This window comes from Ranitomeya imitator, chromosome 6 (assembly GCF_032444005.1).
Source record: "Ranitomeya imitator isolate aRanImi1 chromosome 6, aRanImi1.pri, whole genome shotgun sequence".
Classification (NCBI taxonomy): domain Eukaryota; kingdom Metazoa; phylum Chordata; class Amphibia; order Anura; family Dendrobatidae; genus Ranitomeya; species Ranitomeya imitator.
This window is the reverse complement of record NC_091287.1, coordinates 3,386,778-3,412,935: the sequence shown is the minus strand read 5'-3', so window position 1 is coordinate 3,412,935 and position 26,158 is coordinate 3,386,778. Positions and strand designations below refer to the sequence as shown.

The 26,158-nt window shown below is 45.5% G+C and overlaps 1 protein-coding gene across 1 annotated transcript in view; it reads right to left on the bottom strand.

The window, feature by feature from the left end:
• Positions 1 to 6,242: 6,242 nt before the first annotated feature.
• LOC138641583 (acid-sensing ion channel 1C-like) overlaps positions 6,243 to 26,158 on the bottom strand; it is a 172,448-nt gene continuing 152,532 nt past the window's right edge. Inside the window, exons 9-10 of the mRNA XM_069729071.1 lie at positions 11,848 to 11,916; positions 6,243 to 6,567 (exon numbers count right to left, since the gene is read on the bottom strand). Of these exons, the coding sequence (XP_069585172.1) occupies positions 6,463 to 6,567; positions 11,848 to 11,916 (174 nt within the window). The 3' untranslated portion in view covers positions 6,243 to 6,462. The remainder of the gene's footprint in view (positions 6,568 to 11,847; positions 11,917 to 26,158) is intronic.

Below are 26,158 nucleotides of genomic sequence, written 5' to 3'. Positions count from 1 at the left end.
CTATATCCTGGTGATCTCGGTGTAGTACTGATCACTATAGTGACCTCTCACCAGTGATGTATATACAGTGATATCTCCGCTCTATATCCTGGTGATCTGGGTGTAGTACTGATCACTATAGTCACCTCTCACCAGTGATGTATATACAGTGATATCACCGCTCTATATCCTGGTGATCTGGGTGTAGTACTGATCACTATACTGACCTCTCACCAGTGATATATATACAGTGATATCACCGCTCTATATCCTGGTGATCTCGGTGTAGTACTGATCACTATAGTGACCTCTCACCAGTGATGTATATACAGTGATATCTCCGCTCTATATCCTGGAGATCTGGGTGTAGTACTGATCACTATACTGATCTCTCACCAGTGATGTATATACAGTGACATCACCGCTCTATATCCTGGTGATCTCGGTGTAGTACTGATCACTATAGTGACCTCTCACCAGTGATGTATATACAGTGATATCTCCGCTCTATATCCTGGTGATCTCGGTGTAGTACTGATCACTATAGTGACCTCTCACCAGTGATGTATATACAGTGATATCACCGCTCTATATCCTGGTGATCTCGGTGTAGTACTGATCACTATACTGACCTCTCACCAGTGATGTATATACAGTGATATCTCCGCTCTATATCCTGGTGATCTGGGTGTAGTACTGATCACTATACTGACCTCTCACCAGTGATGTATATACAGTGATATCACCGCTCTATATCCTGGTGATCTGGGTGTAGTACTGATCACTATAGTCACCTCTCACCAGTGATGTATATACAGTGACATCACCGCTCTATATCCTGGTGATCTGGGTGTAGTACTGATCACTATACTGACCTCTCACCAGTGATGTATATACAGTGATATCTCCGCTCTATATCCTGGTGATCTGGGTGTAGTACTGATCACTATAGTCACCTCTCACCAGTGATGTATATACAGTGATATCTCCGCTCTATATCCTGGTGATCTGGGTGTAGTACTGATCACTATAGTGACCTCTCACCAGTGATGTATATACAGTGACATCACCGCTCTATATCCTGGTGATCTGGGTGTAGTACTGATCACTATAGTCACCTCTCACCAGTGATGTATATACAGTGACATCACCGCTCTATATCCTGGTGATCTGGGTGTAGTACTGATCACTATACTGACCTCTCACCAGTGATGTATATACAGTGATATCACCGCTCTATATCCTGGTGATCTGGGTGTAGTACTGATCACTATAGTGACCTCTCACCAGTGATGTATATACAGTGATATCACCGCTCTATATCCTGGTGATCTGGGTGTAGTACTGATCACTATAGTGACCTCTCACCAGTGATGTATATACAGTGATATCACCGCTCTATATCCTGGTGATCTCGGTGTAGTACTGATCACTATACTGATCTCTCACCAGTGATGTATATACAGTGATATCTCCGCTCTATATCCTGGTGATCTGGGTGTAGTACTGATCACTATACTGATCTCTCACTAGTGATGTATATACAGTGGTATCTCCGCTCTATATCCTGGTGATCTGGGTGTAGTACTGATCACTATACTGACCTCTCACCAGTGATGTATATACAGTGATATCACCGCTCTATATCCTGGTGATCTGGGTGTAGTACTGATCACTATAGTCACCTCTCACCAGTGATGTATATACAGTGATATCACCGCTCTATATCCTGGTGATCTGGGTGTAGTACTGATCACTATAGTGACCTCTCACCAGTGATGTATATACAGTGATATCACCGCTCTATATCCTGGTGATCTCGGTGTAGTACTGATCACTATAGTGACCTCTCACTAGTGATGTATATACAGTGATATCACCGCTCTATATCCTGGTGATCTGGGTGTAGTACTGATCACTATAGTGACCTCTCACCAGTGATATATATACAGTGATATCACCGCTCTATATCCTGGTGATCTGGGTGTAGTACTGATCACTATAGTCACCTCTCACCAGTGATGTATATACAGTGATATCACCACTCTATATCCTGGTGATCTCGGTGTAGTACTGATCACTATAGTGACCTCTCACCAGTGATGTATATACAGTGATATCACCGCTCTATATCCTGGTGATCTGGGTGTAGTACTGATCACTATACTGACCTCTCACCAGTGATGTATATACAGTGATATCACCACTCTATATCCTGGTGATCTGGGTGTAGTACTGATCACTATAGTGACCTCTCACCAGTGATGTATATACAGTGATATCACCGCTCTATATCCTGGTGATCTGGGTGTAGTACTGATCACTATACTGACCTCTCACCAGTGATGTATATACAGTGATATCTCCGCTCTATATCCTGGTGATCTGGGTGTAGTACTGATCACTATAGTCACCTCTCACCAGTGATGTATATACAGTGATATCTCCGCTCTATATCCTGGTGATCTGGGTGTAGTACTGATCACTATAGTGACCTCTCACCAGTGATGTATATACAGTGACATCACCGCTCTATATCCTGGTGATCTGGGTGTAGTACTGATCACTATAGTCACCTCTCACCAGTGATGTATATACAGTGACATCACCGCTCTATATCCTGGTGATCTGGGTGTAGTACTGATCACTATACTGACCTCTCACCAGTGATGTATATACAGTGATATCACCGCTCTATATCCTGGTGATCTGGGTGTAGTACTGATCACTATAGTCACCTCTCACCAGTGATGTATATACAGTGATATCACCGCTCTATATCCTGGTGATCTGGGTGTAGTACTGATCACTATAGTCACCTCTCACCAGTGATGTATATACAGTGATATCACCGCTCTATATCCTGGTGATCTGGGTGTAGTACTGATCACTATAGTGACCTCTCACCAGTGATGTATATACAGTGATATCACCGCTCTATATCCTGGTGATCTCGGTGTAGTACTGATCACTATAGTGACCTCTCACTAGTGATGTATATACAGTGATATCACCGCTCTATATCCTGGTGATCTGGGTGTAGTACTGATCACTATAGTGACCTCTCACCAGTGATATATATACAGTGATATCACCGCTCTATATCCTGGTGATCTGGGTGTAGTACTGATCACTATAGTCACCTCTCACCAGTGATGTATATACAGTGATATCACCGCTCTATATCCTGGTGATCTGGGTGTAGTACTGATCACTATAGTGACCTCTCACCAGTGATGTATATACAGTGATATCACCGCTCTATATCCTGGTGATCTCGGTGTAGTACTGATCACTATAGTGACCTCTCACCAGTGATGTATATACAGTGATATCTCCGCTCTATATCCTGGTGATCTGGGTGTAGTACTGATCACTATAGTGACCTCTCACCAGTGATGTATATACAGTGATATCACCGCTCTATATCCTGGTGATCTGGGTGTAGTACTGATCACTATACTGACCTCTCACCAGTGATGTATATACAGTGATATCTCCGCTCTATATCCTGGTGATCTGGGTGTAGTACTGATCACTATACTGACCTCTCACCAGTGATGTATATACAGTGATATCACCGCTCTATATCCTGGTGATCTGGGTGTAGTACTGATCACTATAGTCACCTCTCACCAGTGATGTATATACAGTGATATCACCGCTCTATATCCTGGTGATCTCGGTGTAGTACTGATCACTATAGTGACCTCTCACCAGTGATGTATATACAGTGATATCACCGCTCTATATCCTGGTGATCTGGGTGTAGTACTGATCACTATAGTGACCTCTCACCAGTGATGTATATACAGTGATATCACCGCTCTATATCCTGGTGATCTGGGTGTAGTACTGATCACTATACTGACCTCTCACCAGTGATGTATATACAGTGATATCTCCGCTCTATATCCTGGTGATCTGGGTGTAGTACTGATCACTATACTGACCTCTCACCAGTGATGTATATACAGTGATATCACCGCTCTATATCCTGGTGATCTGGGTGTAGTACTGATCACTATAGTCACCTCTCACCAGTGATGTATATACAGTGATATCACCGCTCTATATCCTGGTGATCTCGGTGTAGTACTGATCACTATAGTGACCTCTCACCAGTGATGTATATACAGTGATATCACCACTCTATATCCTGGTGATCTGGGTGTAGTACTGATCACTATACTGATCTCTCACCAGTGATGTATATACAGTGACATCACCGCTCTATATCCTGGTGATCTCGGTGTAGTACTGATCACTTTAGTGACCTTTCACCAGTGATGTATATACAGTGATATCACCGCTCTATATCCTGGTGATCTGGGTGTAGTACTGATCACTATAGTGACCTCTCACCAGTGATGTATATACAGTGATATCACCGCTCTATATCCTGGTGATCTCGGTGTAGTACTGATCACTATAGTGACCTCTCACCAGTGATGTATATACAGTGACATCACCGCTCTATATCCTGGTGATCTGGGTGTAGTACTGATCACTATAGTCACCTCTCACCAGTGATGTATATACAGTGATATCACCGCTCTATATCCTGGTGATCTGGGTGTAGTACTGATCACTATACTGATCTCTCACCAGTGATGTATATACAGTGACATCACCGCTCTATATCCTGGTGATCTCGGTGTAGTACTGATCACTTTAGTGACCTTTCACCAGTGATGTATATAGTGATATCTCCGCTCTATATCCTGGTGATCTGGGTGTAGTACTGATCACTATACTGACCTCTCACCAGTGATGTATATACAGTGATATCACCGCTCTATATCCTGGTGATCTGGGTGTAGTACTGATCACTATAGTCACCTCTCACCAGTGATGTATATACAGTGATATCACCGCTCTATATCCTGGTGATCTCGGTGTAGTACTGATCACTATAGTGACCTCTCACCAGTGATGTATATACAGTGATATCACCGCTCTATATCCTGGTGATCTGGGTGTAGTACTGATCACTATAGTGACCTCTCACCAGTGATGTATATACAGTGATATCACCGCTCTATATCCTGGTGATCTCGGTGTAGTACTGATCACTATAGTGACCTCTCACCAGTGATGTATATACAGTGATATCACCACTCTATATCCTGGTGATCTGGGTGTAGTACTGATCACTATAGTGACCTCTCACCAGTGATGTATATACAGTGATATCACCACTCTATATCCTGGTGATCTGGGTGTAGTACTGATCACTATAGTGACCTCTCACCAGTGATGTATATACAGTGATATCACCACTCTATATCCTGGTGATCTCGGTGTAGTACTGATCACTATAGTGACCTTTCACCAGTGATGTATATACAGTGATATCACCGCTCTATATCCTGGTGATCTGGGTGTAGTACTGATCACTTTAGTGACCTTTCACCAGTGATGTATATACAGTGATATCTCCGCTCTATATCCTGGTGATCTGGGTGTAGTACTGATCACTATACTGACCTCTCACCAGTGATGTATATACAGTGATATCACCGCTCTATATCCTGGTGATCTGGGTGTAGTACTGATCACTATAGTCACCTCTCACCAGTGATGTATATACAGTGATATCACCGCTCTATATCCTGGTGATCTCGGTGTAGTACTGATCACTATAGTGACCTCTCACCAGTGATGTATATACAGTGATATCACCGCTCTATATCCTGGTGATCTGGGTGTAGTACTGATCACTATAGTGACCTCTCACCAGTGATGTATATACAGTGATATCACCGCTCTATATCCTGGTGATCTCGGTGTAGTACTGATCACTATAGTGACCTCTCACCAGTGATGTATATACAGTGATATCACCACTCTATATCCTGCGTGATCTCGGTGTAGTACTGATCACTATAGTGACCTTTCACCAGTGATGTATATACAGTGATATCTCCGCTCTATATCCTGGTGATCTGGGTGTAGTACTGATCACTATAGTGACCTCTCACCAGTGATGTATATACAGTGATATCACCGCTCTATATCCTGGTGATCTGGGTGTAGTACTGATCACTATAGTGACCTCTCACCAGTGATGTATATACAGTGATATCACCACTCTATATCCTGGTGATCTGGGTGTAGTACTGATCACTATAGTGACCTTTCACCAGTGATGTATATACAGTGATATCTCCGCTCTATATCCTGGTGATCTGGGTGTAGTACTGATCTCTATTGTGACCTCTCACTAGTGATGTACGGTATATAGTTAGATACAGAAGCACTTGTAAGATTGTTGGATACTTTATGCTGAGATACAGTGTTGCAGTAAGTAGTATAGATACAGTGTAGATATAAGATAGGATTAGATACAGTTCAGGGATTTAGCAGATTTTTGCATTTCTTCGTTGTACACATCTTCAGTTCGGGTTAATGTTCTGGTTCAGGTTTTCTTGCTTCATGGTTCCGTCTGTAGATAATCGGAGGACACAGCAGTCGGAGCGGTCAGCAAGCGAACTCTCGAATGGATCCCACAGCCTGGTGACGAGGTATTTGGTGCGGTGAACATTTCGGGCAGTATGGTGTGCTCCGCAGAGACGGCCATGAGTCCTGTGCAGAAGAGACAGGGGGATTAGCACTGACAATAGAAGGAACGTGGACTTGGAGTGACACAGAGGACCATAGACAATGGACGGAGCATACATGGCGGGGCTTTACTGTCCCTCTCTATCTCCATTATGATGAAAGTATCTCCATGGCTTCTGCGGTGATCTGACGAATAGTTCTTGCGGCCAGATCTGGGCTGGTCAATGAGCCCATTATCTCTGTGTGCTTTCTTGGACTCAGGTGGGGGCATAAAAGGATGAATGATGGACACCAGATGGAGGTGGTTTGTGTTGGTAGAATTAGCATGTCACCCTTGTGTGTTGTGAACACAGATGTTTGGTAAGTTTTTGGTGGACTGAATTTTTGAGCATAGTCTTTTATGTGTCCTGCACTATGACGTGACATGGTCCAGGATTGATGAAGAGATTGTACATACCACCCATATTTCGTTATCACAGAGATTATATCACCAATGAACTCTGAGAAGTGTCAGTCTAAAGTCCTAATGCTCGATCCACCGTATTATCAGTCATTGAACCTTAACAAGCTGAGATATAACCTGAAACTTTTTTCGGTAATCTCTGTGCCAAGTAGAACATTGAGGTCCTGTTGGATGGCTGAGGACAAAAATCCTCTACAGAGAAGCGTCTCTGAGAGGTGTCTCCAAGAGTAAAGTCCTAACGCCCGGTCCCACAGTCTCATCAATCCTAAAACCATGACAAGCCTAGGTGTAACCTGAAGATTCTGGGCCCAGGACAATGTCTCTGCAAAGTAGAATAATGGTGTCCTGCGAAGTGGCTAAGAACAAAAATCCTATACAGAGAAGCGTCTCCAAGTGTAAAGTCCTAACGCCCGATCCCACTGTCTCATCAGAACCTTGACAAGCCAAGGTGTAACCTGAAGCTTCTGGGCCCTGGGGTGTTCCAGGACAAAAATACAGAGAAAGAGACTCCTTGTGATGAACATAAAAAGTGGTCTCTGCACATCCATTTTACCATATGTTCCTCTGTAGAATCATTCGTTCTCGGCTCATCGAGACGTAATGATGACCTTCTGTTAGGGCTGGCGGTACGCACCGAGTTAATTTGAGAGATGTTATTTGTGCGTTCACAGCCCGGGGTCCACCGTGCAGGAGAGGACCTGCTGCTGGCAAATGGCGGACCTATATGGCGGTAGAAACGCACTCTGTTACTTCAGAGACGCTGTGCCAGATCTCACTCTGACCCTCGGTGGCTTTTAAGCCCACATCAGAGGACGCCCCGAGTCAGCAGCTGAGACCTTGGCAACTAAGAAATGCGGAACCCTGTTGACTTCACAGGAGTATCCAGCAACTGCCGAGCTGAAGGCAGTGTGTGGCAAAACAAACATACAATCTCCTCACCGGAGGAGCCGGTATTCTAGGGGCTTATTTCAGCACACAATCTCCATGCACATAATCTCCTCGCCGGAGGTGCCGGCATTCTAGGGGCTTATTTCAGCTGAATCCCTGAACACACATAAATGTGACCACACTGGCGCATGCACGTAACTGATTAAATACTAGCGCATGGCCATGCGAGCCTTAAATAGCTACAGCAAGTACAGGACCTTCCAAGAAGGACCAATGAGAGGCTGAAACAGAGTCTGAGCACCTACAGGACCTTCCTAGAAGGACTAATGGCTTTAGCTGCAGTATCTGAACATGTGACCCTCGATCTCCACTGAGAGATCTTACTCTGGGCATGCTCAGAACGGGAAAAGCAGGACTTAGTCCTAGAAGCGTCTGCTCGCCGCTGCCCAACACTGACTTCAATGGCAGAAGCAGGAAAAGCAGCAGTAACCCTTTGTACAGAGTCAGACTGAGCGAGACGCTGGGACTGACGTCTCCGCTGAGCAGGCTCCACTGCGGCAGGAGAATGGGAGACCGCAGCAGAGATGGCCCGAGATTCCCCCTGTACAGAGGCGGGAACTTGACCCCCAACACCTTCTGTCCTAATCTTGGGTATTACTACTTTGTACTTAGGATTTAATTCTGTATACTGCGGTGTATGTTAGGATTTATCCTGACAAATTGGGCGTTATCATGTCTAGTATGGCCGATAAAGGAGACTCAGCGGATTGTTGGGTTAGTAGGTCGGACATTGTAGGATGACCATACTCACATGATTGTGCATCTTGTCTTGGGGTCTACATTCCTCTTTTGGTCACTTCTCCATATTTCTAACTCTTTCATTGTATTAGTTTTACTCTATTTTATAATAAAGAATTATTATTTTTGATCGTTTGAGTCTTTTTCTGCTTATCAGATTGTTGATTAATTGACTCTTACCCAAGTAGGTTAACCATGCGGCAGAATAGGCCGCTCCTCTCTGAGTCGCCGCCAGTACCAGGATCCGACAGGAACTCCATAACCATGAGCTGATATCAATCCATAGTCTTTTCTTCCATGGACACTTGAGTTGTGTTTTGTTGTTGGAAGGTAATTTTAACCCCTTAATGACCACCGACATGCCTTTTAACAGCGGTAGTTAAGGGTACTTAAACCACTTAATTAACGGCGCTGTGGAAAAAGTATATAGCACCCCCCAGAGTCGGATTTTCTCCGGGGTCTCAGCTGCCGGGGGTAGCAGAGACCCCTTTAGTGAAACACTTGGGGGTTTAAAGCTCTCACAACATATCTAGATAAGTTCCTTGGGGTATCTAGTTTCCAAAATGGTGTCATTTGTGGGGGGTTTCCAACCTTTAGGCTTATTATTATTATTTATTATTATTATTATTATACATTTTTATAGTACCATTTATTCTATGGCGCTTTACATGTCAAAAGGGGGCAAGTATAGACAAATACAAGAAACATGAGCAAAAAACCAGGCACACAGGTACATAAGGAGGGAGGACCCTGCCCGCGAGGGCTCACAGTCTGCAGGACATTAGGGGCTCTCCAAACGTGACATGGCGTCCGATCTCAATTCTGCATTGAAAAAGTAATTTCCAGAACAACTACATATATTGATGTTTTTCTGGTGACATATTCATGAGCCTGCAATGCCGGCGTCTCTGCACTCTGCCTCCCTCCCCTGGCAAAGCTTACTCACTAACCGTCGCAACCCCGTGCTCAGTCCTCTGCCTCCTGCTGCTCCTGCCTGGGGTATGCACACTGCTCGCAGACCCCCGAGCTCTGTTATTAGGTCGCAGGAGGTCACAAAATTTTAAAGGGCCAGTGCGAACCATCCTAAAGTGTCCCCAGCTAATAGCTGGGAGACACTTATTATTTAAGCACCTCCACCTTCCTGCCTGTATATCAGCTGTGCCAGCCGTTTCTGCCTTCTGTCCCTTGGAGGTCAGCTGCCATCGACCAGAGGTTAGTCCTGGTGTAGTACCAGGTCTCGCCTCTCTCTCGTCTTTTCTTAGATCACGTTATCGTCAGCCGCCGTGCATGCAAGGTTGGACTTGGTGAGGCACCTAGTCGCTCCCTTCCAGGCTCTCCTCGGATCACGGTACAGTGGTTCCAGCACCCAGTCCGTAACATAACTGATGGTGGTTCTGGTGATTTTTTTTTTTAATTCCTCATTTTTCATTCATAGACATTCCTATGGAGTTGGCCCCTTTGCAGATATAAAAGCCCCTGATTTTATGGGAAGGATTTCTACAAAATTTCATAGATGCTTGTGTGAATATTTGTCTCTTCATGCAGAAGAGCATTTGTAAGGTTAGACACTGAAGTTGGAAGAGAGGGCAGGGATCACTATCTATGTTCTAAGTCATTCTAAAGCTGTTGGAAAGGTTTAAGGCCCAGTCTTAAGTTCTTCCACCAAATTTCCTCAACCATAACTTTATGGAACTTGTGTATAGGGCACAGTCATGGAGAACAGAAAATGGATCAAGCAAACTGTTTCCACAAAGCTGAAGCAACAATTGTCCACAATGTCTTCTGCTGAAGAGTTAAGATTTCCATTTACTGGAACTAAGGTGCAGAGGCAACCCTCATAAAGAACAAGCCCATAGCATTGTCCTCCTTCAACAAACTGTACTATGCAGTAAGGCGGGTAATGTTCTCTAGGGGTTCAACAAACCCAGACTCATCCGTCAGAGAAACGTGAACTAGTTATTACGTGGTTTGTTTCCCCCCAACCGTGTACGTCAAAAATTTGAACACATCTTTGTGCAAGGATTGTCCTTTTGGTTGGAATGTGCGCATTGTAAATTCAAACTGAAGTAAAAAAAAACTAGGATGGAACACATTGAAACAAATAATAAACACGTGTGAAACAAACCCAAATATGTCTCACACCTTATATTCCTCCTGGTACTCCAGTTCTACTGTGGTGAAAACTTTACAACTCTATTGTAGACTTGTCAGCTGCTTTGCCTTCTCTCTTCGTCCATCTACTGCTGATTCGCTGAACCATCTGATTGGGTTGGGTGATTGTGGAGGCCATGTCGCTGTTTTCATTCCTGTCTGGTTCTTGTGTTATTCGGTCCATACAAAGGTCTTCTTGTTGGCAGTCCTCATTAGCAGCTCCTTTGCAGCAATTGAACCATAAAGGCCGCTCCTCCCAGTCTCCTCTGGCCAATTGATATTGAGATGTGTCTGCTACTTGATGTCTGGGCATCATTCATGAGGGCACAATCTAAGGTGCTGTCAATTTTCTGTTTCTGAGGCTAGAAACTCTGACCAACTTATCCTCTGCAGCAGAAATAATTTTTGGTGTTCCTTTAGTGGGGCGGTCCTCATGAGAGCCAGTTTCGTCACAGCAATTAAGGAGAATAATGGTATGCACTCGGATCAAAATAATTCGAGGTGCTGGTAAGACAGACCGGGAGGCCCGAAAAGTCATATATCAAAAAATTACCACACACTCAAACTTTTTGCATCATATCAAGTCTGAGTGTGCAGTGATTTTTTGATTTATGTCATCACAGCAATTGACAGATTTCATAGCTGCCCTTGAGGATACCTTCAAGTTTCTAGAAATTTTCCTGAATGACTGAGTTTATTGTCTTACAGTAATGACTGACTGTGGTGTCTCTTAGTTGAGTGTTTTTTTGCAATATTTTGGCAAAGATCAGTTCTGGAGTATGCTCAGCCCTATAAGGAGCTTTGCACCAACACTGCCCCTTTGCGAATATTTTTTTGAAGACCGGTGACTCCACACATGAACTCTAGATGAGGCGAATTGATGATTGGATGATTGATGTCTGAAATGATGCGTTGTGTATATGGGTCACATGCAATAAGGCAAGGTTTTCACATATTTGACAGTTAGGGGGTGCTCTAGCTCAATGAGAATTCCCAGTTTTTACCAGTTCACTTTCTTTGCTCTGTGCATTTCTTCTTTTCTTTAAGTAGCTGAAAACTTTGTCCCGGAAAACCTGCAAGACACGGGAAAAGTGATACAAGACATAGGGATATGGATATTAGGCAGGGAAAGAGGGTTACAAGGCACGTGAAGAGTGAAATATGAGACTGAGAGAGGGATATAAGATACAATGAGTGCGGCATATGACAGGCGAAGACAGAGATAATGCATGGGTAGAGGGAAACAAAGCACGAGAACAGGGGCACACAGTGGGGAAAATAAGTACTTGCTGATTTTGCACAGTTCCGTCCTATAAATAATGGAGAGATCTGTAATTTTAAATAGTAGGAGCACATCACCTGTGAGAGACAGAATCTAAAAATAAAATCCAGAAAATCACATTGTAGGATTTTTACATAATTAGCATTTTATTGCTTAAAATAAGTATTTGATACAATAGAAAAGCAGAGCTTAATATTTATACAGAAACCTTTGTTTGCAATTACAGAGATCAGACGTTGCCTGTAATTCTAGACCAGGTTTGCACACACTGCAGCAGGGATTTTGGCCCCCTCCGCCATACAGATCTTCTCCAGATCTTTCAGGTTTCGTGGGGCAACATTGAGTTTCAGCTCCTCCAAAGATTTTCTATTAGGTTAAGGCCTGGAGACTGGCTAGGCCACTCCAGGACCTTGAAATGCTTCTTACGGAGGCACTCTGTAGTTGCCCTCACTGTGTGTTTTGGGTCCTTGTCATGCTGGAAGACCCAGTCATGACCCATATTCAATGCTCTTACTGAGGGAAGGAGATTGTTGGCCAAAATCTCGACACATGACCCCATCTATCCTCTCTTCAATACAGTACAGAAAAGTACCCCCAAAGTATGATGTTTCCCCCACCATGCTTCACAGTTGGGATGGTGTTCTTGGGGTTGTACAGATCCTTCTTCCTTCAAGCACGGCGAGTGGAGTTGATACCACAAAGTTCTATTTTGTTCTCATCTGATCACATTGCCTTCTACCATGCCTCCTCTGCGTCATCTAAATGGTCACTGGTGAACTTCAAACGGACCTGGACATGTGCTGGTGTGAGCAGGGGACCTTGTGTTCCCTGCAGGATTTTAATCTATGACGGTATAGTGTGTTACTAACAGTAACATTTGAGACTGTGGTCCCAACTCCCTTCAGGTCATTGACCAGGTCCTCCCGTGTAATTGTGAGCTGATTCCTGACCTGTCTCAGAATTTTCCTTACCCCACAAGGCGAGATCTTGCATGGGGATCCAGACTGAGGAAGATTGACAGTCACCTTGTGCTTTTTCCATTTTCTAATAATTGTGCCAACAGTTTTTGCTTTTCACTTAGCTGCCTGCCTATAGTCCTGCAGCTCATCCCAGCCTTGTGCATGCTGCCATTTTGTCCCTGGTGTCCTTAGACAGCTCTTTGGTCTTGACGATGGTGGAGAGGTTGGAGTGTGATTGACTGGGTCTACAGGTGTCTTTTATACAGATAACAAGATCAAACAGGTGCAATTAATAAAATCACAGAATCCTAGAATGTTAGTGTTGGAAGGCACCTCCAGGGTCCTCGTGTCCAATCCCCTGCTCAATGCAGGATTCACTAAACCATCTCAGACAGATATGTCCAGCCTCTGTTTGAAGACTTCCATTGAAGGAGAACTCACCACCTCTCATGGCCTCCTGTTCTACTCATTGATCACCCTGTTATGGCTGGCAATCAGGCAACACAGCGTGCAGTAATCAGCGCACATACAGAGATCTGGCAATAACCAAAAACAATAGGACGAGCTCTGAGACGTGGAATCTCTGTAGACTGCAGTACCTGATCTATCCTCACACAACTATAAGCAGCAGTGGATTGCGCCTAACAACTACCTATGCAACTCGGCACTGCCTGAGGAGCTGACTAGCCTGAAGATAGAAATACAAGCCTGACTTACCTCAGAGAAAAACCCCAAAGGAATAGGCAGCCCCCCACATATAATGACTGTTAGCAAGATGAAAAGACAAACGTAGGAATGAAATAGATTCAGCAAAGTGAGGCCCGATATTCTAGACAGAGCGAGGATAGCAAAGAGAACTATGCAGTCTACAAAAAACCCTAAAATGAAAACCACGCAAAGGGGCAAAAAGACCCACCGTGCCGAACTAACAGCACGGCGGTGCACCCCTCTGCTTCTCAGAGCTTCCAGCAAAAGACAATAGCAAGCTGGACAGAAAAAAAACAGAAAACAAACTAGAAGCACTTATCTAGCAGAGCAGCAGGCCCAAGGAAAGATGCAGTAGCTCAGATCCAACACTGGAACATTGACAAGGAGCAAGGAAGACAGACTCAGGTGGAGCTAAATAGCAAGGCAGCCAACGAGCTCACCAAAACACCTGAGGGAGGAAGCCCAGAGACTGCAATACCACTTGTGACCACAGAAGTGAACTCAGCCACAGAATTCACAACAGTACCCCCCCCTTGAGGAGGGGTCACCGAACCCTCACCAGAACCCCCAGGCCGACCAGGATGAGCCACATGAAAGGCACGAACAAGATCTGGGGCATGGACATCAGAGGCAAAAACCCAGGAATTATCTTCCTGAGCATAACCCTTCCATTTGACCAGATACTGGAGTTTCCGTCTAGAGACACGAGAATCCAAAATCTTCTCCACAATATACTCCAATTCCCCCTCCACCAAAACAGGGGCAGGAGGCTCCACAGATGGAACCATAGGTGCCACGTATCTCCTCAACAACGACCTATGGAATACATTATGTATGGAAAAGGAGTCTGGGAGGGTCAGACGAAAAGACACCGGATTGAGAATCTCAGAAATCCTATACGGACCAATAAAACGAGGTTTAAATTTAGGAGAGGAAACCTTCATAGGAATATGACGAGAAGATAACCAAACCAAATCCCCAACACGAAGTCGGGGTCCCACACGGCGTCTGCGATTAGCGAAAAGCTGAGCCTTCTCCTGGGACAAGGTCAAATTGTCCACTACCTGAGTCCAGATCTGCTGCAACCTGTCCACCACAGAATCCACACCAGGACAGTCCGAAGACTCAACCTGTCCTGAAGAGAAACGAGGATGGAACCCAGAATTGCAGAAAAATGGAGAGACCAAGGTAGCCGAGCTGGCCCGATTATTAAGGGCGAACTCAGCCAACGGCAAAAATGACACCCAATCATCCTGGTCAGCGGAAACAAAACATCTCAGATATGTTTCCAAGGTCTGATTGGTTCGTTCGGTCTGGCCATTAGTCTGAGGATGGAAGGCCGAGGAGAAAGATAGGTCAATGCCCATCCTACCACAAAAGGCTCGCCAGAACCTCGAGACAAACTGGGAACCTCTGTCAGAAACAATATTCTCAGGAATGCCATGTAAACGAACCACATGCTGGAAGAACAAAGGCACCAAATCAGAGGAGGAAGGCAATTTAACCAAGGGCACCAGATGGACCATTTTAGAAAAGCGATCACAGACCACCCAAATGACCGACATCTTTTGAGAAACGGGAAGGTCAGAAATGAAATCCATCGAAATATGTGTCCAAGGCCTCTTCGGGACCGGCAAGGGCAAAAGCAACCCACTGGCACGTGAACAGCAGGGCTTAGCCCTAGCACAAATTCCACAGGACTGCACAAAAGCACGCACATCCCGTGACAGAGATGGCCACCAGAAGGATCTAGCAACCAACTCCCTGGTACCAAAGATTCCTGGATGACCGGCCAGCACCGAACAATGAAGTTCAGAGATAACTTTACTAGTCCACCTATCAGGGACGAACAGTTTCTCGGCCGGACAACGATCAGGTTTATTAGCCTGAAATTTCTGCAACACTCTCCGCAAATCAGGGGAGATGGCAGACACAATGACTCCTTCCTTGAGGATACTCGCCGGCTCAGATAACCCCGGAGAGTCGGGCACAAAACTCCTAGACAGAGCATCCGCCTTCACATTTTTAGAGCCCGGAAGGTATGAAATCACAAAATCAAAACGAGCAAAAAATAACGACCAACGGGCCTGTCTAGGATTCAAGCGCTTGGCAGACTCGAGATAAGTCAAGTTCTTATGATCAGTCAATACCACCACGCGATGCTTAGCACCCTCAAGCCAATGACGCCACTCCTCGAATGCCCACTTCATGGCCAGCAACTCTCGGTTGCCCACATCATAATTACGCTCAGCAGCAGAAAATTTCCTGGAAAAGAAAGCACATGGTTTGAACACTGAGCAACCAGAACCTCTCTGTGACAAAACCGCCCCTGCACCAATCTCAGAAGCATCAACCTCGACCTGGAACGGAAGAGAAACATCAGGTTGACACAACACAGGGGCACAGCAAAAACGACGCTTCAACTCCTGAAAAGCCTCCACGGCAGCAGAAGACCAATTAACCAAATCAGCACCCTTCTTGGTCAAATCGGTCAATGGTCTGGCAATGCTAGAAAAATTACAGATGAAGCGACGATAAAAATTAGCAAAGCCCAGGAATTTCTGCAGACTTTTTAGAGATGTCGGCTGAGTCCAATCCTGGATGGCCTGAACCTTAACCGGATCCATCTCGATAGTAGAAGGGGAAAAGATGAACCCCAAAAATGAAACTTTCTGCACACCGAAGAGACACTTTGATCCCTTCACGAACAAGGAATTAGCACGCAGTACCTGGAAAACCATTCTGACTTGCTTCACATGAGACTCCCAATCATCTGAGAAGATCAAAATGTCATCCAAGTAAACAATCAAGAATTTATCCAGATACTCACGGAAAATGTCATGCATAAAAGACTGAAAAACAGATGGAGCATTGGCAAGTCCGAACGGCATCACCAGATACTCAAAATGACCCTCGGGCGTATTAAATGCCGTTTTCCATTCATCTCCCTGCCTGATTCTCACCAGATTATACGCACCACGAAGATCAATCTTAGTAAACCAACTAGCCCCCTTAATCCGAGCAAACAAGTCAGAAATCAATGGCAAGGGATACTGAAACTTAACAGTGATCTTATTAAGAAGGCGGTAATCAATACACGGTCTTAGCGAACCATCCTTCTTGGCTACAAAAAAGAACCCTGCTCCCAATGGTGACGACGATGGGCGAATATGTCCCTTCTCCAGGGACTCCTTCACATAACTGCGCATAGCGGTGTGTTCAGGTATGGACAAATTAAATAAACGACCCTTAGGGAATTTACTACCAGGAATCAAATCGATAGCACAATCACAATTCCTATGCGGAGGTAGGGCATCAGACTTGGACTCTTCAAATACATCCTGAAAGTCCGACAAGAACTCTGGGATGTCAGAAGGAATGGATGACGAAATAGACAAAAATGGAACATCACCATGTACTCCCTGACAACCCCAGCTGGTTACCGACATAGAGTTCCAATCCAATACTGGATTATGGGTTTGTAGCCATGGCAACCCCAACACGACCACATCATGCAAATTATGCAGTACCAGAAAGCGAATAACTTCCTGATGTGCAGGAGCCATGCACATGGTCAGCTGGGCCCAGTACTGAGGCTTATTCTTGGCCAAAGGTGTAGCATCAATTCCTCTCAACGGAATAGGACACCGCAAAGGCTCCAAGAAAAATCCACAACGTTTAGCATAATCCAAATCCATCAGATTCAGGGCAGCGCCTGAATCCACAAACGCCATGACAGAATACGATGACAAAGAGCACATTAAGGTAATGGACAAAAGGAATTTGGACTGTACAGTACCAATAACGGCAGAGCTATCGAACCGCCTAGTGCGTTTAGGACAATTAGAAATAGCATGAGTAGAATCACCACAATAGAAACACAGTCTGTTCAGACGTCTGTGTTCTTGCCGTTCTACTTTAGTCATAGTCCTGTCGCACTGCATAGGCTCAGGTTTACTCTCAGGCAGTACCGCCAGATGGTGCACAGATTTACGCTCGCGCAAGCGACGACCGATCTGAATGGCCAAGGACATAGACTCATTCAAACCAGCAGGCATAGGAAATCCCACCATTACATCCTTAAGAGCTTCAGAGAGACCCTTTCTGAACAAAGCCGCTAGTGCAGATTCATTCCACAGAGTGAGTACTGACCATTTCCTAAATTTCTGACAATATACTTCTACATCATCCTGACCCTGGCATAAAGCCAGCAGATTTTTCTCAGCCTGATCCACTGAATTAGGCTCATCGTAAAGCAATCCGAGCGCCAGGAAAAATGCATCAACATTACTCAATGCAGAATCTCCTGGTGCAAGAGAAAACGCCCAGTCCTGTGGGTCGCCGCGCAAAAAAGAAATAATAATCAAAACCTGTTGAATAGGATTACCAGAAGAATGAGGTTTCAAGGCCAAAAATAGCTTACAATTATTTCTGAAGCTCAGGAACTTAGTTCTGTCACCAAAAAACAAATCAGGAATCGGAATTCTTGGTTCTAGCATCGATTTCTGATCAATAGTATCTTGAATCTTTTGTACATTTACAACGAGATTATCCATTGAGGAGCACAGAGCCTGAATATCCATGTCCACAGTTGTGTCCTGAAGCACTCTAATGTCTAGGGGAAAAAAAAGACTGAAGACAGAGCTAAGAAAAAAAAATGATGTCAGGATTTCTTTTTTCCCTCTATTGGGAATCATTGGTGGGGCTCCTTGTACTGTTATGGCTGGCAATCAGGCAACACAGCGTGCAGTAATCAGCGCACATACAGAGATCTGGCAATAACCAAAAACAATAGGACGAGCTCTGAGACGTGGAATCTCTGTAGACTGCAGTACCTGATCTATCCTCACACAACTATAAGCAGCAGTGGATTGCGCCTAACAACTACCTATGCAACTCGGCACTGCCTGAGGAGCTGACTAGCCTGAAGATAGAAATACAAGCCTGACTTACCTCAGAGAAATACCCCAAAGGAATAGGCAGCCCCCCACATATAATGACTGTTAGCAAGATGAAAAGACAAACGTAGGAATGAAATAGATTCAGCAAAGTGAGGCCCGATATTCTAGACAGAGCGAGGATAGCAAAGAGAACTATGCAGTCTACAAAAAACCCTAAAACGAAAACCACGCAAAGGGGCAAAAAGACCCACCGTGCCGAACTAACAGCACGGCGGTGCACCCCTCTGCTTCTCAGAGCTTCCAGCAAAAGACAATAGCAAGCTGGACAGAAAAAAAACAGAAAACAAACTAGAAGCACTTATCTAGCAGAGCAGCAGGCCCAAGGAAAGATGCAGTAGCTCAGATCCAACACTGGAACATTGACAAGGAGCAAGGAAGACAGACTCAGGTGGAGCTAAATAGCAAGGCAGCCAACGAGCTCACCAAAACACCTGAGGGAGGAAGCCCAGAGACTGCAATACCACTTGTGACCACAGAAGTGAACTCAGCCACAGAATTCACAACATCACCCTCACAGTCAAAAAGTTTTTTCTAATATCTAATCTGTATCTTCTGCCTTTCAGTTTCATTCTATTGCTCCTCGTGTTTCTATATGCAGATGAGAATAAAGATGATCCCGCTCCACTGTGACAGCCCTTCAGATATTTGTAGTCAGCTAATATTTCTTCTCTTAGCTTTCTTTTTTACAAGCTAAACATTCCCAGATCCTTTAACCATTCCTCGTGGGACATACTTTGCAGTTCGCTCAACATCCTGGTTGCTCTTTTCTGAACTTGCTCTTAGTTTTTCAATGTCTTTTTTAAAATGTGCCCAGAACTGGACCCAGTATTCCAGATTAGGCCTGACCAAGGAGGAGTAGAGGGGGAGAATTACTTCACGTGAACTAGACTATGTGCTTCTCTTAATACATCCTAGAACTGTGTTTGCCTTTCTTGCTGCTGCATCACACTGTTGACTCATGTGCAGTCTGTGATCTATTAGTATATCCAAGTCTTTTTCACATGTGCTGTTTAGTTCTATAGCTCCCATTTTGTAGATGTGTATGTATATGTCCTGGTGTATTGGAAACACCCATCCGATGTCAAGAAAGCAGTCTTCTCCTTAGCACTCTGGCACATGGGGATCTGCTAATAGCCCTTCATCAGGTTGTGGTGGCAATGTACCTCACGGTCTCCAGTCTCCCAATGAATTCGGCCACCCAGGGCATCGGATATGCATCCGATTTGGAGACCTAGTTCAGTTTGCAGTTTGCGGTAATTTGCAAAACTGCCACTCTCCGTTGAGCTTCGGCACGAGGACTATGGGACTCGACCATCTGCTTTTCGACTCCTCGATCACCCCAAGGTCCAACATCCTCTTCACCTCATTGGCTATTACCTCCCAACGTGCTTCGGGAATTCAATATGGCCTGAGGTTCACCCTTACATGAGGCTCCGTCAACATGAGGCTCTGTCAACACATCATGCTCTGCCACCTGCTTGTGCCCAGGCAACTCGGAGAACAGGTCACAGTTCTGCTGCAACAGTTCCCGACAGAGTTGTCTCTGGGCCTGTGTAAGAGTCTCTGCAACCAGATGCTTATACAGGTGTATGTGAACAGCGCAGCATACAAGCCTCTATTGTGCTATAATATACCTGGCAACCACACCCTCCATGGATTGGCAGCCTGAATGTGGTTGTCTAATCAGTATTTTTGCACCCGTGTTGCCGCCATCTTAACTACTTGGGTCCACTGCATCCTTATATTGCATTTGTTTGGAGGCCTGGGCAGGAGGATTTTTAAGTCCTCTTTTTGTGGTTTTGCTGTTTAGTAATCAGATAAGAGGCAAGTTCTGCTATGGGGGTACTGCTCAAATGTGACAGGCCATGCCGGGCAGAGAAAGACTTTGCAACTCATCTCATGTCACTATTGGTGGACTACCGGATATCATGGAATTTGCTTCTGCCTGTACTTCCTGTGCAGGGAAAAAGACTCCCAGACAACTCCAGTCCAGATGACTTGTATCACTTCCTGTCCCTTCTGCGTTCTGACAGCACATCACCATGGACTTTATTACAGACCTCTCTGGATGCTCCGTCATCTGAGTAGTAGTGGATCGCTTCTCGAAGATTAGAGCTATGTGGTGCTGGACTTCTCTCCTGCATACCACCCTCAATCCAACAGACAAGTGGCCAGGTTCTGGCCGCCACCTTCCTGCGGTATTTCAGGAATGTGCACCATGATGACTGGATCAACCTCTTACCCTGTGCGGAGTTCTCCTATAACAATCATGCAAGTGAGTCTTCTCCAAGTTCTCTGTTCTTCATTGTCTTTGGGCAACAGCCAGGAATCCTTCTTCCGATGTCGGCCTCTTGTGGTGTACCAGCAGCCGATGCTCTCACAAAGGATTTATTTAAAATCTCTGAGGACAGCAAAGCCACTCTGGAAAGATCATCTGAACGTATGAAGAGGCATGCTGACTAAAAGACCAAAGACACTTGGATCCACCTGGTTATCGTCCAGGAGATAAGGTGTGGCTATTTTCTAGGAGAACTACAATACCCAGATAGATTAGCGAAATTAGGATTATTTAGTCTAGAAAAAAGACGACTGAGGGGCGATCTAATAACCATGTATAAGTATATAAGGGGACAATACAAATATCTCGCTGAGGGTCTGTTTATACCAAGGAAGGTGACGGGCACAAGGGGGCATTCTTTGCGTCTGGAGGAGAGAAGGTTTTTCCACCAACATAGAAGAGGATTCTTTACTGTTAGGGCGGTGAGAATCTGGAATTGCTTGCCTGAGGAGGTGGTGATGGCGAACTCAGTCGAGGGGTTCAAGAGAGGCCTGGATGTCTTCCTGGAGCAGAACAATATTGTATCATACAATTAGGTTCTGTAGAAGGATGTAGATCTGGAGATTTATTATGATGGAATATAGGCTGAACTGGATGGACAAATCTCTTTTTTTCGGCCTTACTAACTATGTTACTATGTTACTATGTCTCAAGATTCCATCCTATCCTATAAGTTGGGTGCTTGCTTCATCGGTCCCTTTGAAGTCATCAAGCAAATTAATGCCATGCCAACCTCATTACGTGATTATGTGTATATAGTTCCTTTCAAGTATCTCTACCCAAGCCGGCCTTTTTGAGCCCCTTCTTCAAGGATCCTGGTGCTATACCTGCTCTCGTCAGCTCAGAGGAAGTCTTTGTAGTAAAAAGTATACTTGCCATGAAGAAGGTGAGAAGAAACACCTTTTTCTTATTGGTTTGGAAAGGATTTGGTCCTGAAGAAAGATCTTGGGAAACCAAAGAAAATATTCATGCCCCACTTCTACTACAGAGATTCCTCATGTGCTTGAAAAAGAGAGGGCGTAAAATGGGGGGTACTGTTATGTGAGGGCCGTCATCACTGCATGATCCCTCTAACTCTTTCCGGCAGTAACGTCAACATGCTCACCCATGGACTCGCTCTACTCTGGTCCCCACCTTGTCGGTTTCCTCCAGGAACCTGTGCAAGGCAAGCAGGTCTCATGGGAGAGTGCTTAGAGTGCACACGCTCCCCCCTTCCTGTTTCTTAAAAGGACAGCACGCATGCTTCTGAAAATGTCCCCAACCAATAGCTGGGAGACCTCAAGTATTTAAGGCACCCTTCCCTATAGGGAGTTGCTTAAGCAACATTAGTGATCAGTGAGTACACTTACTACTTCATTGTAAGGTCCCTGTATCTATGCTCCCTGAACCTGATCCAGTCCATCCTGTCTTAGCTTGGTCCTGTCCGTCCTGCTGAAACTGTTCATGAACCTGTTTTGCCTATACCTAGTTGCAGGATCACAAGAGTAGGTTCAGATTGGACAGGTGGAAACTGAGTCCGCCCTGTGTTCCTGAGGCCAATTCTAACCACACTATCAAGGGCTCCAGCTAAGAACCAGGTGGTTACTTAGTTACACCTCTCTAGACTCTCTCCGGTCTGTGGTGCAGTAGTTCCACAACCACCAGCATGACAAAGACACAGGCAGAGGGATATAAGAAATGGGGAGAGCGATATCACATACAGGGAGAGGGATGAAAGGCACTGGGGAAAGGGACATAAGATTCGAGGAGAGGGACATAAGACGTGGGGATGGATGCAAGGCATGGAGAGAGGGTCAGAAGGCATGGGGAGAGAGATACAAGGCATGGAGAGAGGGTCAGAAGGCATGGGGAGAGAGATATACGATACAGAGAGGGGTACATAAGAGCCATGGAGAAAGTTTTTCAGACATAGAGTGAATAAAATATTGGTCAGACTCAGACAAGACTTAAACTGAATAAGACATATCATGTATAGACATGGGGTCTAAAAATTTGGGGAGGACAAGACATGAGGTAGATAAACGTAGGGTGCAGCTCTGACTGTGAAATTTTAAGTAAAACCTAAATTCTTTGGCTAAGAAATAGAAGTACTGTCACATGATGTCCCCCTCACATGACCCAGTACAGTCACATGATGTCTCCGTCACCTGGTCCAGTACAGTCACATGATATTCCCCTCATACGGCCCAGTACTGTCACATGATGTCCACCTCACATGGTCCTGTATGGTCACATGATGTCCCCCTCATGTGGCCCAGGACTGTCACATGATGTCCTCTTCACATGGTCCAGTGATATCACATGATGTCGCCTCACATGACCCACTTTAGTCACAAGATTTGCCTCTCACATGGTCCGGTACTTTCACATGACGTCCCCCTCACATGGTCCCAAACATTCACATGATGACCCCCTCACATGACCTAGTACTGTCACACGATGTCCCCCTCACATGGCCCAGTACTGTCACATAAGGTCCTCTCACATGGCCCAGCACTGTCACATGATGCCCCCATCAGATGGCCCAGTAATGCCACATGATGTCCCCCTTAAATGGTCAATTACTGTCATATAAGGCCCCCTTCACATGGCCCAGTTACTGTCAAATGATGTCCCCCTCACATGGCCCAGTATTGTCACATAACGTGCCACTAACATGGCCCAGTACTGTCACATGATGTCCCCCTCACATAGGCCGGTTATTCTCACATGATGTTCCCATCTCATGGGCCGGTTATTGTCACATGAAATCTCCCACACATCGGCCTGTTCTTGTCACATGATGTCCACCTCACATCGGCCTGTTCTTGTCACATGATGTCCCCCTCACATCGGTCTATTCTTGTCACATGATGTCCCCCTCACATCGGTCTATTCTTGTCACATGATGTCCCCCTCACATCGGCCTGTTCTTGTCACATGATGTCCCCCTCACATCGGTCTATTCTTGTCACATGATGTCCCCCTCACATCGGCCTGTTCTTGTCACATGAAATCTCCCACATATCGGCCTGTTCTTGTCACATGATGTCCCCCTCACATCGGTCTATTCTTGTCACATGATGTCCCCCTCACATCGGTCTATTCTTGTCACATGATGTCCCCCTCACATCGGTCTATTCTTGTCACATGATGTCCACCTCACATCGGTCTATTCTTGTCACATGATGTCCCCCTCACATCGGCCTGTTCTTGTCACATGAAATCTCCCACACATCGGCCTGTTCTTGTCACATGATGTCCCCCTCACATCGGTCTATTCTTGTCACATGATGTCCCCCTCACATCGGCCTGTTCTTGTCACATGATGTCCCCCTCACATCGGTCTATTCTTGTCACATGATGTCTCCCTCACATCGGCCTGTTCTTGTCACATGATGTCCCCCTCACATCGGCCTGTTCTTGTCACATGATGTCTCCCTCACATCGGTCTATTCTTGTCACATGATGTCCCCCTCACATCGGCCTGTTCTTGTCACATGATGTCCCCCTCACATCGGCCTGTTCTTGTCACATGATGTCCCCCTCACATCGGTCTATTCTTGTCACATGATGTCCCCCTCACATCGGTCTATTCTTGTCACATGATGTCCCCCTCACATCGGCCTGTTCTTGTCACATGATGTCCCCCTCACATCGGTCTATTCTTGTCACATGATGTCCCCCTCACATCGGTCTATTCTTGTCACATGATGTCCCCCTCACATCGGTCTATTCTTGTCACATGATGTCCCCCTCACATCGGCCTGTTCTTGTCACATGATGTCCCCCTCACAACGGTCTATTCTTGTCACATGATGTCCCCCTCACATCGGCCTGTTCTTGTCACATGATGTCTCCCTCACATCGGTCTATTCTTGTCACATGATGTCCCCCTCACATCGGCCTGTTCTTGTCACATGATGTCCCCCTCACATCGGTCTATTCTTGTCACATGATGTCCCCCTCACATCGGTCTATTCTTGTCACATGATGTCCCCCTCACATCGGCCTGTTCTTGTCACATGATGTGCCCCTCACATCGGTCTATTCTTGTCACATGATGTCCCCCTCACATCGGCCTGTTCTTGTCACATGATGTCCCCCTCACATCGGTCTATTCTTGTCACATGATGTCCCCCTCACATCGGTCTATTCTTGTCACATGATGTCCCCCTCACATGGACTGGATTTTATCACATGATGTCCCCCTCACATGGACTGGATTTTATCACATGATGTCCCCCTCACATGGACTGGATTTTATCACATGATGTCTCCCTCACATCGGTCTATTCTTGTCACATGATGTCCACCTCACATCGGTCTATTCTTGTCACATGATGTCCCCCTCACATCGGCCTGTTCTTGTCACATGATGTCCACCTCACATGGACTGAATTTTATCACATGATGTCCACCTCACATCGGTCTATTCTTGTCACATGATGTCCCCCTCACATCGGTCTATTCTTGTCACATGATGTCCCCCTCACATGGACTGGATTTTATCACATGATGTCCCCCTCACATCGGCCTGTTCTTGTAATATGATGTCCCCCTCACATCGGCCTGTTCTTGTCACATGATGTCCCCCTCACATCGGTCTATTCTTGTCACATGATGTCCCCCTCACATGGACTGGATTTTATCACATGATGTCCCCCTCACATCGGTCTATTCTTGTCACATGATGTCCCCCTCACATGGACTGGATTTTATCACATGATGTCCCCCTCACATGGACTGGATTTTATCACATGATGTCTACCTAATATGGGTCGGTTATTGTCACATGATTTCTCCCTCATATCGGCAAGTTAATGTCACATGATATCACCTTCACATGGACCAGTACCATCACATGATATCACCTTCACATGGACCAGTACCATCACATGAAGTTCCCCTCACATGGACCAGTACCATCACATGAAGTTCCCCTCACATGGACCAGTACTATCACATGAAATCCCCCTTACATGGACCAGTACTATCACATCATGTTCCCCTTACATCAGCCGGTTGTCCCATGATGTCCCTCTCACATGGGCCGGTACTTTCACATGGCTCAGTACACACTGGGGC